This window comes from Cryptomeria japonica, chromosome 3, assembly GCF_030272615.1.
Source record: "Cryptomeria japonica chromosome 3, Sugi_1.0, whole genome shotgun sequence".
NCBI lineage: Eukaryota > Viridiplantae > Streptophyta > Pinopsida > Cupressales > Cupressaceae > Cryptomeria > Cryptomeria japonica.
In genome coordinates, this window is record NC_081407.1 from 235,661,390 (window position 1) to 235,674,787 (window position 13,398).

General features: G+C 35.1%; 1 protein-coding gene and 1 long non-coding RNA gene across 2 annotated transcripts; both read left to right on the top strand.

The window, feature by feature from the left end:
• The first annotated feature begins 1,057 nt into the window (after positions 1-1,057).
• On the top strand, positions 1,058-2,796 carry LOC131074399 (uncharacterized). Its single transcript, XM_058011024.2, has 4 exons — positions 1,058-1,228; positions 1,331-1,448; positions 2,288-2,379; positions 2,538-2,796. The coding sequence occupies exons 1-4, from the start codon at positions 1,213-1,215 to the stop codon at positions 2,600-2,602; spliced, it is 291 nt and encodes a 96-aa protein (XP_057867007.2). The 5' UTR covers positions 1,058-1,212; the 3' UTR covers positions 2,603-2,796.
• Positions 2,797-7,206: 4,410 nt separating this feature from the next.
• Positions 7,207-9,869, top strand: LOC131874604 (uncharacterized). The gene is made up of 2 exons (XR_009371961.1): positions 7,207-8,559; positions 8,827-9,869. It is a non-coding gene; the product is annotated as an uncharacterized LOC131874604 (long non-coding RNA).
• Positions 9,870-13,398: the final 3,529 nt, after the last annotated feature.

Below are 13,398 nucleotides of genomic sequence, written 5' to 3' on the forward strand. Positions count from 1 at the left end.
TGCCTATCCCGTATTGGATAGATGAAATCTTATGTCCCATATGGACAAATGCCTAACCCGTATGGTTAGATGCTCATCCTGAATGGATGAATGCCTAATCCAAATGGATGGATGCCCATAGTATGCGATTGAATCAAACACAATGATTAAATTAACCAAAAAAAAAAAAGAATGGTCAATTTTGTTGAGTGAATTAAGGGTGGGTTATTACACTATTGTAGCATTGAATCTATACTAGAACAAATGGACGATAAATGCAAGAGTTGCTACAAAGGATCAACTTTGCCATTTTATCAAAATGTAGAATGTTGATTTATCAATTCAATTCATCTTTTTTGTGCATTACATTTTACATTTTTCTTTCAAATACTCTGAATGATCTATTCAAGCAATTCACTTCAAACTCATTGCTAACAAACTCTTTATTATTATTATTATTATCTATGAATATTAAATATTTTAATAATTTGATATCTCTCGACCTATCTTACTTAGATTTTTTAAAATATAGGTATGCTAGTTACTAAGATACTCCCAACACATGACCCTTGTTACGTCAAGAGGCATATTACATTCACATATGAATTTCAAAACGTCCATAAATAAAACTAAAGACATTTAATTTAGCTTGCTTGTGAATGAATGAAATTAAATTAAACAACTAAAATTAAATTAAATAATTTAAATTAAGTCTAGATCATTTAAACTTAATTTCCATAATAAATTAAATAAAATTAAAGCTAATTCAAATTTTAAAATTATTTAAGAATTTTAAAATTAAATAAAATAACTTAAATTAAATTAAACAAATTAGATTAGCTTTAATTATATTATGTTATTGTGAGTATTAATAAAATAAAATAAAATAACTTAAATTAAATGTAGATCATTTAAACTCATTTCCCTAATAAATTAAATAAAAATAAAATTTAATTTGTTAATTCATTCACACTAGTACACTCCACTCTTTACTATTGCATAATAATTCTTTAATTGTAAGGGAAAAAACATTCCCAATTATAAATTAAAATAGGTGATGTTCTTTCCAACTTAGGTAGGAATATTCCAATTCCAAAGCTTAGAAGTTTCTTAGCGGGTAAAGAGTTCACAGCTACAAGAAGAATTAAGAGGTAAATAAACAGGCAAAAGCAAATTTATTTGAAGTATCCAGCTGAATACTGATTGGCAGACGCGTCCGTTTAAAGCAATATCATGGTCTGCGAGAAGTGTAAGGAGCTGAATTCTTTCATTAGGTTCCGAATGCAAAATTTTTTTGAACTAATTTCGCAAACCCATGAATTTTTTATAGATCTGTAATGTGTAATTACAGGCGAAAAGAAGCTGTCAAAGGTGATAGTACCAGACAAATGGAAAGAGGGTGCAAGCAACACTTCTGAAAGTGGGGGCCGTAAGGTCAACGAGAACAAGCTCTTGTCCAAGAAGCACAGGCAACTTACCCTAAACAACCAAACCCCTTTTCATTTTTGGGTGTCTTTTTAATATATTACATATAAAAAACAACAGTTTGAAGATGAAACAATATCATTGAGGGTTTGCATAATTGGGTGCCTAAATTCTTAATAAATGGATAGATACAGGGTGTTAAAATACATATTATTAATCTGTGCAATTGAAGTGTATATATATGCACTCATATTATTTGGAAAGAGGAGAGATACGATGATTTATTGTATATGAATAAATTAGATGATGCAGTTTGTCTATATGCACATACTGTATCTGTTCAATTATCTAGGAATTTAGGATTGAGTATGTATATCATTGTTATAATCTTAATTTTTGTTAGCATCTATATTAGTAAAGAGATGGGAACTCATTTTGAAATAGGATATGGAACATACGAATAAGGGTATGGCTATGGTATACACACCGTGTTTGTCAAATTACAATAAATTCAGGAATTCAATCAAGAACAAATATAGATAAAATTTGCTCGATTGAGTGATCGAGTTCCTGATGTAATATAAGTATAACCATAAGCTCATTCATATACTTCTATACCCTTCATGTACATGTATTGGTACAGTGATGATAGGAAATAGGAATGAATACATGAATAAGTTTATGGTTAAATTACATCAGAAGGTGTGGGTTGCCGTTCCTGAACTTGGTTTTCTTGATGACTACACCCATATATAATCATTTCTGTATTTGATTTGTTGTTAGGAATCCAAACACATGAATAAGCAGGCTCCTTGTATTATTGTTCACATTTTCAAAATTATTTCTCTTCGTAATTACATTTTCTTATGAATTATTGCACCAGGTGGACACCGTATGGGACAGCAAAATGCACCATATGCAAGCAGCAATTGCACCAAGAGGGCAAGTATTGCCTGTCTTGTGCCTACAAGAAAGGTATGACCTTAAAGATTTTAGGCTTCTGCTTTAAGTAACAGTTTGTCTAAAAATTCTTCTGGAAACTGTGTACCAGAAGAATTTATACAAAAAGGTATGACTATGTGCTGATGATACTGATTTGAACAACTACTGATTGACACTGCCATTCCTTGCAGGTGTCTGTTCTATGTGTGGAAAGCAAGTGCTTGATACCACCTCATACAAGCAGAGCAATGTATAACTACTTTTTTTGACATGTCTTTAATCTTCCGTTGGAGGCTGCAGTTTAGGCTGGAGCTTAACTCGAAATATAATGTAACTTTTTGTATGCCTTTTCATGATCCTTGGTCACGTTGAATTTCTTTGCTCTGGGAACTGGGTTGTGAACTTGGCACATAATCTATTTTAATGGCAAATTGCTACATGTTGGCGTTCTTTGGTTGTTTACTGGCTTTTGGGACTAAATAGTAGTACATGCTTATCATTTACACGGTTGTTCTTCCTTCACCGTATTGTAGGTTGACTTTGTCTCAAAAATAATAAACAATTGGAACCCAAATAGAAATCTCACTTTTGAATTTTGCAAGAGCTAAGTTTTGAAGTATGTGATTCATTGATTATTCCTATTGCTTCTCATAAGAAGAACCTTTGACCATAATTATGATCAGGGGATTCTCTGTGAAAAATCTTCAATGCATTATGGATAATGCTCTGAATTTGGGATTGGAGATTCTTTACTCGAGGAAGAGTAGTCACATGTCAGTTGGGCAATGTATCAGAAAGATGTTTATTGGAAAATATTGAGAAAATAGGTCTAATGTGCTCTTTTGGATAAAAAAAATTGCATCCATTTTTTTGAATTTCTGAACTCCAAAACTCTCACATTTAATAGTGTGTTCCATCCTGTCATGCTTTATTGTCTTCTTAATGTTGTTCTTGTTGGGATTTGCCATTTTGTCATCCGCAAAACCACCAAAGGGGAAAACTTAAAAACACTAAAGTATTTATATTTGTAATTACTTTATAATATCTGGTTTATGATGTTGACACAAACTCTTATGATATTTATGTTTGTTTGTTTTTGCACAAATTTATATATGCTTTAAATGAAGTCACTGCTGGATGTTGCAACAGTTTAGTGGTGATTTATATAACTGAAATTTAGTTTGCAAGGTCATTGCAGATCTGATTGAACAAGTTAAGGCAGGTAGAAATTGATTGTGTTGTGGGCTGTGGCTGCTACTTCTATGCTTGGAAGATGAAAGCGCAATAAAATCCTAGTACATTTGAGAAATTCCATTCCAACGCAATATAATATGAATGCCATCCTGTTCTAAGCTTACATGATACAATGGCCAAATCGCTAATGGAAATGACCATCCTAAGATCGCTTGAAGTTAAGAGTGTAGCTCCATACCCGGTAGTTCCAGCATCTTTTTGTAACCCATAACTGAAATTTCCTTTGTTGCTAAAGTGCCTTATGACTCCTTAACCCATTCCTCTCTTTGCAATCAAACCATCCATCTTTTCAAGCCATAGCATATGCCAGGGAAACAAATTTAAGCTAAAGAAACGAAAATGATTCTATCAATGTGGAGGTGATGTGAACAAAGATTCGAAGTTACCTGTTCAAGGTGATTGCAGAGGATAAATTCAACAACTTTGGGTTTCAGGTAAGTGGATTTGGACCATCAAATGGTAAACTGATACCCCTACTTAACTATTCCTATTTGACTAGTTTGCATCAACAAAGAACCTCTTATACTGGATACTTGTTATCCACCACATAACAACTTTGAATTTTTTCATATGTCACAGATTCACAGGGCATTTAAGGATCACATATTTGGAGCTTGTGAGAAAATCCAAAAAGGCCATACTTGCAATAGTCACACAATCTTCATAGATATCCAAGTGGTAAAATTCTCCAGTTTGCAGACAGTCTGGGATTTGAAGAAGCAAAGAAATTCCAAAGAGTGATGCAATATGCAAAAATTAACATATGAAAATTCATTAATTATAGCAGTAATGATTCCATAAAGAACTGATAATGGCTACTATGGAGGTGTATTAAATAGTGCTGCGTAAATTGAATGAAATCAAGCAAGACAATCCAAGATAAGATTTCAACTTAGGAGAATAGGGGAAGAGTGGCAGGTCAAACATAAGTGCTACGTTAATCAAACTGTAGCAAAATGAAAACCAACAAAGATGAAAAGTGCAGAAAATAAGATGCCCCAAGAAGCAAGACCCAAAGGCTATGGGAATGCAAACAGGAAATAATCAAGAGAAAATGAAGGACCAAAAAGATTTTAATCCTAACTGAACGAAATATTCTTAAACCAATCTCAATAATATGACCACTGATGTTGATATGATGCACGGGGGTCAAAATCCTAAAAATGAACTTAGCAAAATAAAAATAACTGGGTCATGACTATCCCTCATTGATGATAATTGTGAGAGAAAAGGAGCTTAAAAAGAAGTAAATGTACTAAAAGCTTTCCCAATTGGAAAAGAGTCTAGAGGGCAAAATGCCTAAAGTGGTGGGTGTTCAAATAATTGGTTTTCCTCCTTGTGTGTTGAGATCCAACAAAATTAAAAATCTTATGCCAATGTATTTGTATAGGAGTTTAGTACGATAAATAAATAATTGGTAATGATGTTTTCTCCTCCTTTTATTGCTGTTTGGACTATCTGTGGATTTATTCATATTCATTATTTTTATATGAATCCCCTTGATTTAAATGGATTTGTATTTTGTTAACTTTGTTGAAATCAATTCCGTTGGTTGCATTTTAAATTTTTTCAGAGATCCTTTCTATTGATTGGTTATAACTTATATTCAATACTTTTGAGTTTTGATTAAATCAACTGGGCACAACATCTCTCTTGCAATTTATTATTGTCAGTGAGGTCTAAATCACAAGCAGTTAAACCATTGGTGAAAAGCAAAACCCTCTGCTTTATCATCCTTTGGAGAAGTTGTCTTTTCAAACACTCCAAAGTTCTACCCAATTATTTAGTAGTATTCTCCCAAAATTTTATAATAGACTACATTTTTCTGCCATTTGTTGGCTATCCCTTTTGCCATTATAATAAAATCATGGATTTTGCTTCCTTGATGCGGTTGATATAGTCTTTTACCTTAAACTAGCTTCTTCATTTTCTCATGGTTCCATCTTATTCAAATATGCATCTTTTGGCCTATTGGTTGGAAGCTTGGATCCAAGTGTTGTTTATTACATTGGAAGGAACTTTCTGCAAGTTTCAGTTTTACAGGTCAGTATATACTTCTGGTATTAAATGATCCCCAGTCCATAGCATATGTTGATTCATGGGCTAACTTGAAGATACTAGTATTAACACCATATACACAATATTCACATCGATTAAGTATGTGAAACACTCTCTTCACTAGCATCTTTAACATCACTAGCATCTTTAACATAAGAAATGAAGGCTAGCTTGTGATAATGTAGAACCCAAGCACAACTGACAGCTTATGTCTTATAGTATAGAAATAAGGCATGTGGCATTTTCTCAATCTATGGTATTTTTGCGTGTGCTAATCCTTTATTGGGTAATAGAAAAATGACGAGTTGACAAGTCTCCAAAGTTTCTCCTGAAAATGGAGGACTCATTCATTGAACATTATAACATTTGTGGCATTCTGCTTTTATATAACAATTCCACCCAACAGATGACAGTAAATTGTCTTGAATGCAAATTTTCAATCTTTCCACTATATAAAACATTGGAAAGAAGTAGATGCAATGTAGCCAGAGGTTTGTTGAAATTTCATACTTCATCCTTCTGGCATTAGCAGAAAGTTCATGGATTCAGAAGTATGCTTTTGGGTTTCTCTTTTTATTACTAGTAATGCTAAAGAATTATCATATTCCTGTAAAAACAATGAAAATAAAAAATGTTATTTTTTAGTCCTTGAAGAAATTCTTTGGTTTAGATGCCGCATATAAGGGGTATCTGTTACAACAACCATACCCCAAGGCTCATACCATTATGTCAAGTCTTCATATTTTGTTATGTGAAAATGGAATGCAGTTACTGTTGAATCTTTGATTTCTAAATACTATAAGACTATAAAAGTACAGAGCAAATGTACCAGTTAAGTCTAAGCATCAGCATTTGTTCATTTAATATTCATGTGTATAATAATTAGCAATCATTTTTTCACGGAACCTGCAAAAAGCTCATGATAATCCTTGTATTAAGAATTTAGCACTTATTTTGGCCTTATGATTTAAGGTGATTATCTGTTCACTTTTGGCTTTGTATGGATTTGGCAACACGCTTACATTTGTGCATTAAGATACTCACAAGAACAAACAGATAACAAGGCATTTTTTCGTATTGGGTGGATGCTCAAATAAATCAAAGAGAGTATATTGGAAATTAGTGAAGTTCGGATTTCATTAAAAGAGAAATGAGATTTTGTCTTTGGCGGATTATATACATCTACACCATAATTTATAACCAAAGTTACCTTGAGTTTCCAGGACGGGGACGGTAGGGGACGGCGGGACGCGTTTCCGGGACGGCAATTTTTTTTGCCAAATTTGGGGACGGCGGGGGACGGCAAAGGGGACGGCTATATAAAATATAGGAAAAATTTAAAATATATAGGAAAATTTCAAAATTCTAAATGTTCATATGAAAACATGGATAAAGCATGCATACATACATTATATTCATATGAAAACAATAAAACATGGATATAGCATGTGTATGATACTATGAAAAGTTGAAAACATTTTAGAATGTAAATTCTGAACATACAACATTGTTAATACTCAATAGATAATATGCAATTATGCATTCATAAATCAGAATTTCAATTCATTCACATTGTCAATATGTATATCAATAGACTCGGAGGTTAAATTTTCCTTCCTTCTATCGACGCAGTTTCCCCCCATATTTTTCAACGGGGGTTTGGGGGCAGCGCCCCCAAGGTGGGGTCAATGGGCCAAAAAAACTTATTCTTTAATAAAGGCGTTGGGTGTTATTTTTCTATTGACTCACTGAGTTTGGCTATTTTCTAATCTCTGTGTCAAAATGCCCAAAGGCTACACTGCTGCCATATAATTTCATTGTCAAAATTATGAATAAAATTAATAAATTTAAAATTTAATTAATGTTATCTTTTAATTTTTTTAATTTTTAATAACAATTTGAATTAATAAGGGGCCTACATTAGAAAATTTAAATAAAAAATTGAAAATACAACTTTTTTAATTTTTTAATATTTTTTAAGGGCCTTAGATATGGGGGACGTCTGGCTGTCCCCGGGACGGATTGGGGACGTCCCAGCCATCCCCGGGACGTATGGACGTCCCCCAGAGCTAGGGCAGGCGTCCCCCTGTTTCGGGGACGCCCCCTCAAAATACAGGCCAATTTGGGGACGGGGGGAAACGTCCCCTGGCCATCCCCAAGTCCCCGAAACGTCCCCGGGACAGGGACGGGGGTTTTCAGGTCAGGGACGCGTCCCTGGGTAGCTCTGTTATAACTATAATTTTGACTTGGCCTATTGAGCTAATATTTAACTGTTGCTTTATTCCCTACGAGGCACTGATATTTGTGATGGATCCTGGAAGATGTGTATAAATCTATTTAGTAGGTGTATGTGCATGTAGGCTTGCTTAATACATTTTAATATTTTACTGAAATGCATCCTAGGGCCTACTAATTGTGATAACACACATAGTGTAACTCATAATATTCTTCTTGTGGGAGGTTTATAAATAGGAGCTTTGTGCCTTTAGCAATTTATAAAAAGGCCGTGATAAGTGATTCTGATGTGTTGTATAATTTATTACTGGCATCTCTCTATTGTGTTATTGTAATATAATGATGCTTAGATGAATGTTATCCAATGGTGGATTAGAGTAGTTGATGTTTGTTTCTTCCATAAATCTTTGTTAAATTTAAGGAGATTCACATTTGGTTCTAACATGGTTCTAGAGTGTTAGGGTTACCGCTTGAAGCTTTTGAAGCATTTTGGAGAGATCTACGTCTACAGGGCTGGAAGGAGCATTAAGAGTTTGGGGAAATTTTCAATTTTTTGAACTGAGGCCAAATCTTTCTCATCTGTTTGATCTAGTTATAGATCTGGTGGCAGGAAGGCTAGGGATCAAACAAAGAGCTCCAACTCTTTACACTTTGGGAGTAATTGAGGTAATTCATAATTGCATGCATAATTTTCAAACTCCATATACAAACCTAGAAACTTCGTGAAAATTTGTCAGGGTGCGTAGTTCTATGCTTTCTTATTTTTCCATTCTGATCCCTTAGTTTTACGGTGGAAGTTTTCATTGTATTTCCTTCTATCAACAAGATTTAAATTTTTAAATTCAAATTATTGTAATGTTCTGGAGAATATTCTCAAGGCTGCAAATTTAATTCTTTTAATAGATTTTGTTGACATTGGTTGAGTGGCAGCAGTGTTGAGGAGGGGTAGATTGCAAACAAAGGTTCTAGGTTGTGATGCTGGGGCAGCAACTTTTTGTTTCTCATAATAAATTAAAGAAATGTTAGCTGGTGGTGGCACTTCAAGCAGTGCTACTAATATCACACTTTTGCAAGTGAAGACTCAAGCTAGCTGGGCCGCTTCACAGGCCTTTGAGGAATACTTGGAGGAAGGCTATCAAGCTAAACTGGTGTGGTTGGGCATTGTGTGCGAGGATAACATTGACGGGAGCATATGGAGCTTGAAGGCATGTAAACAATAGTTTTCCATGTAAGAAGATGCATCAAGTGAATCTTTCAAGTGGAAGGTAGGAATGTGTAGAAATGGGCATGTGGGCCTAGGTTTTGAAGGAGTAAAGGATGAGTTTTAGGCTATGCAGAAGTTGTGAAGGAGCATGTGGAATTTTTGTGAAGGGTGACTAAAGGAGGTGTGTGAAGTCAGGTTGTGGCATTTAACCACATGAGAAAATGTGACAGGTTACAGGTGATGTAAGGAGTGTACTGTGCAGTGTAAGCATAAAGGGCTGACATAATAACATATAGTACTCATGATAGGAGCAGTGTGTGCGTGGAGACAAGCAAAGGTAGGAATCTAGAACAACATATGGGAGAATCCCCAAGAGTGGACTATAACAGTGCAGTAAGAGGATGCGTGGAGTGGCATTGCACCAAGAAGTTAAAGGAGCTCAAAAGAGTACTTAAGGCAAGTGATAGGGAAAGGGTGGGGGGTAACTTTAAGGCACCACAACAAACATATGATGATGTATTAGAGACCGTAAGTTTCATTTTTAACACAAATGGGTGATAAATTTTTTAAAGCAATTCAACTCGCTGATATAGGTTATGGGTTCAATTCCAATTATGTTTATTTTATAAAGGAGGTGACTTTTTTTGTTATTAATCATTTGAATAGGAGGAAAAGTGGTATAAAAAGGTTGGTAGGACAAATCTTTGAACCAAGAACTGTTCAGCAATGTGGTTTTTGTGTCACCATTCAAATCAATCTGTTATAAGTTACACTTCTATTGAAACTGACTCTTATTTAAAACTATTTCAATATTTTATTGTTTGAATTGGTAAGGGCAAATTTAAAAGAAAGTAGTGGAAACTTTGAGAAACCAAATCCCTTTTGTCTGCTTCAGGTTTTAATGGTTTGAAGTACTATAGTGCTTGAGAGGAGATCCAAAGGCAATTGAAAATTTCAGAAATGGAGCAAGTTTTGCTCTGCATTTGAATTGGTTAATATGGTGTTAAAAAATGAAATTGAGTCACAATGAGCAATGCAAGAACAGTGGATATGCAGAAATCCAGGGCATAGTGACGGGAGAAGCCCCAATTGAATAGATGATGCTGAAGATCACTTAAAGTAGCTACAGAGACAATATAGAACCTGAATTCTTCTAAATCTTTCTTAAACTCACAAGCTTACATGCGTAGTTATCAAAGACTTACATGCGTAGTTATCATCTTTGAAGATCTGGGTTTCGGGGTTGGGGGCAGGGTAAAAAAAATTGAAAATTTATGATTCCATGAAAATTTGGACACTGATTAAAAGAAAATTGCATTCATGCCTGCACATGTGTGAAAATACTAAATAACATAATTATACGTAATTTCAAACTATTGTCCTAAGCAAAGCAATTAGGCTTGGATGTGGGTTTGCAGAAAAATGAAAATTTTAAATTTTAGAAGAGAAAATAATAAAAAGTGTTTGGACCAGATTAGACTGATTAGGCACATCTGGAAAATCTGGATCCTATAAGACCTGGGCCAGAGCTAGTTGGGTTCGGTAACTATGCTTGTTTGACTATGGTATGCAATTCTACCACAAATGAACTCTTGTTTCATCATAAGTTAGTCAATGAAGATGACAAATTGGCAAGATAAAATGTTTTTATTCCCAACATTATGAAAGAAATCAACTTTACTGGTGAGGAGTTATTGAAAAGGGATGAGGAACCCACTAAGTTGTTACAAGGAAATAAAGTTCCTGTAGATCAAGGTGTGTTTTGAAATGATTATCAGGTGATGAGTACTGATAGCTTTCAAGATGGTGATATTTCTCATGATTCCACTGGCTTTCCTGAATTTGAGAAGCACATCAAGCATATTGGTTCAAATTTGATGTGACAAATGGGATATATAGGAGGACTTGCAAGCATAGGCAAACAATTGTTGATCTTGTTAAGCCTATTTTTACACCCAAAACAAGGGATCTAGGTTATCAGGAGAACAAAAATGCACCTGCTTTAGGGATGTGCACCACATGTCAATAAGAACCCTCATTAGTGATGATTTGTTGTGAGGAGCAGTAATATGTTTCCAAGAAGAAAATGCTGCTGATGAATATTTGGTTTATCTACAACTGTGCCATGACAATCACCACTAGTTTGAGAAGTATCCATTTGAGAATTTCATCTAGAACTTATTTTGTGCATGACACATCCTAGGTCATATTATGGACAATTAAGATATTCTCCACCTCGATCACTCTTCCAACACCTATGAAGGGAAAAATTGAAAAATGGCATGATTGGAGCTCAACACTTATCACATGGATTGACTACAGATGGAGTGATGATCATGGAGCTCTTTCTATGCATATTTGAGATCATACAAGTGCATATTTGGATTGATGGTCATGACTCATGAACATGCACACCATCATGCCTAAGTTTGGGGATGGTGGCGGAGTTGGGGGAGGGGGTGGGCGGCAAGTGGTTGGGGCAGCAGGAAGAGAGTGGTGCTGAATTACATATAGTGCTTGAAAAATTAGTTATAAAAATATGTATCTGTATAAGGAATGAGTAAACACATTGCAATGGTTGCATTGAACTTTGAACATATTAAGTTATAAGTAGAAAGATTATGTTGGAGTATCTTAAAAGGATCTAACCCTAAAGACAGTAAAATCTCTAATCACCCCTATAATTTCAGCACATGGAAATAAGGGGGTGGGGGCCTAAGTTTGGGGATGGTGGTGGAGTGGGGGTGGGGGGTGAGAGGAGTGGGGGCGCCGTCGAGGGAGTGGTGCTGAATTACATATAGTACTTGAAAAATTAGCTATAAAAATATGTATCTGTATAAGGAATGAGTAAACACATTGCAATGGTTGCATTGAACTTTGAACATTAAGTTATAAGTAGAAAGATTGTGTTGGAGTATCTTAAAAGGATCTAACCCTAAAGACATTAAAAGCTCTAATCATCCCTATCATTTCAGCGTATGGAAATAATAGCATAAATCTATTTCAATTTTGTCATGAAAATCATCTTTATATGTATAATGACCTAGATGATCTTTTATTTTTTAACAAGCATAAGAACCATGCAAACTGAAACAATGCTATCTCTGTTATTTAAGTGCTGATAATGATTGCAAGCTGTTACAAATGTTGGTACACAGTAGCACATTGAAAAGACACTTTCTAGATTGCCCAAATTGCATGAAACTAGCACCCAATAGAAAACAATAAAGGAAAATACTTTGAAAAGACAGCTGAAATGATCAATGTATGTAGGGAACTGTTGTGACGTTTTCACACATCGCCCCATTGCAAATGGGGACCCCTGCTTTTTTTTGCTTTTTAGGGTTTGTCTTTTTAGGTTTTTTAGGGTTTTGTCAGTTAGCCTTTGCATTTTGAGTGTTGCCGAGGGGATCACATGGATAGGCAAGTCCGGCTTGAGTGAGGTCCTGATCCTGAAATTTGGCTAAGTCTGAAGTCTTGATCCTGAAATTTGGCTAAGTCTGGAATGTCCTGATCCTGAAATTTGACCAAGTCTGGAAACTGAAAAACCTCAAAAAACTAGATTTTGCAATATAACTCCTGGAGGTCTGAAACCACTCTCAAACATCCTGAAAGTATATATGGAATACTTTCTTATACTTAAATGTTATATTCCATAAAAATTATCCTGATAGAGAGTTCAAAAAGTCAAATTTCGCTCCTGTCCTTCACTGAGGATCTAGAGCGAATTTCGCTCCTGTCCCTCTCCAGGGGTCCAAGGCAAAGCGCTCCTGTCCCTCACCAAGGGTCCAGAGCGAAAAGGCTTAGTGGAGTCATTCCTGACCCTGTTTGGTTAAATTGAGACATCAACAGCATGATGAAGGACGAAATGAGCATGATAGAGCATCCAAACTTGATCAAAAGCAATGAAATGATGAAGTTTTTGCCTAGAAGGTCAAATTCGCTCCTGTCCCTCATTGAAGGACCAGAGCGTTTTTCTTTATATGCACAATTTTAGACCTTTTTTGGACATTAACTTTTATTCATAGCATGAAGTAAGATGATATCTTCCTTAGCCAAGACATTTTTTGATGAAAATTGTAACGATTTGGCCTAGAGAGCAAAATTCGCTCCTGTCCCTCACTAAAGGACCGGAGCTTGAATCCCAAATTTGCATTATCCTCACAAGACTTAAATAATTTTGCGATTGGAAGAGGCCAAGGGGAGTGTGCTCTGTCTGTTGAATATAATTTAAGTGGGCCACAAAGGAGAAAATCAACCTAAATGACAAGTTCGCTCCTGTCCCTCACCAAGGGACCAGG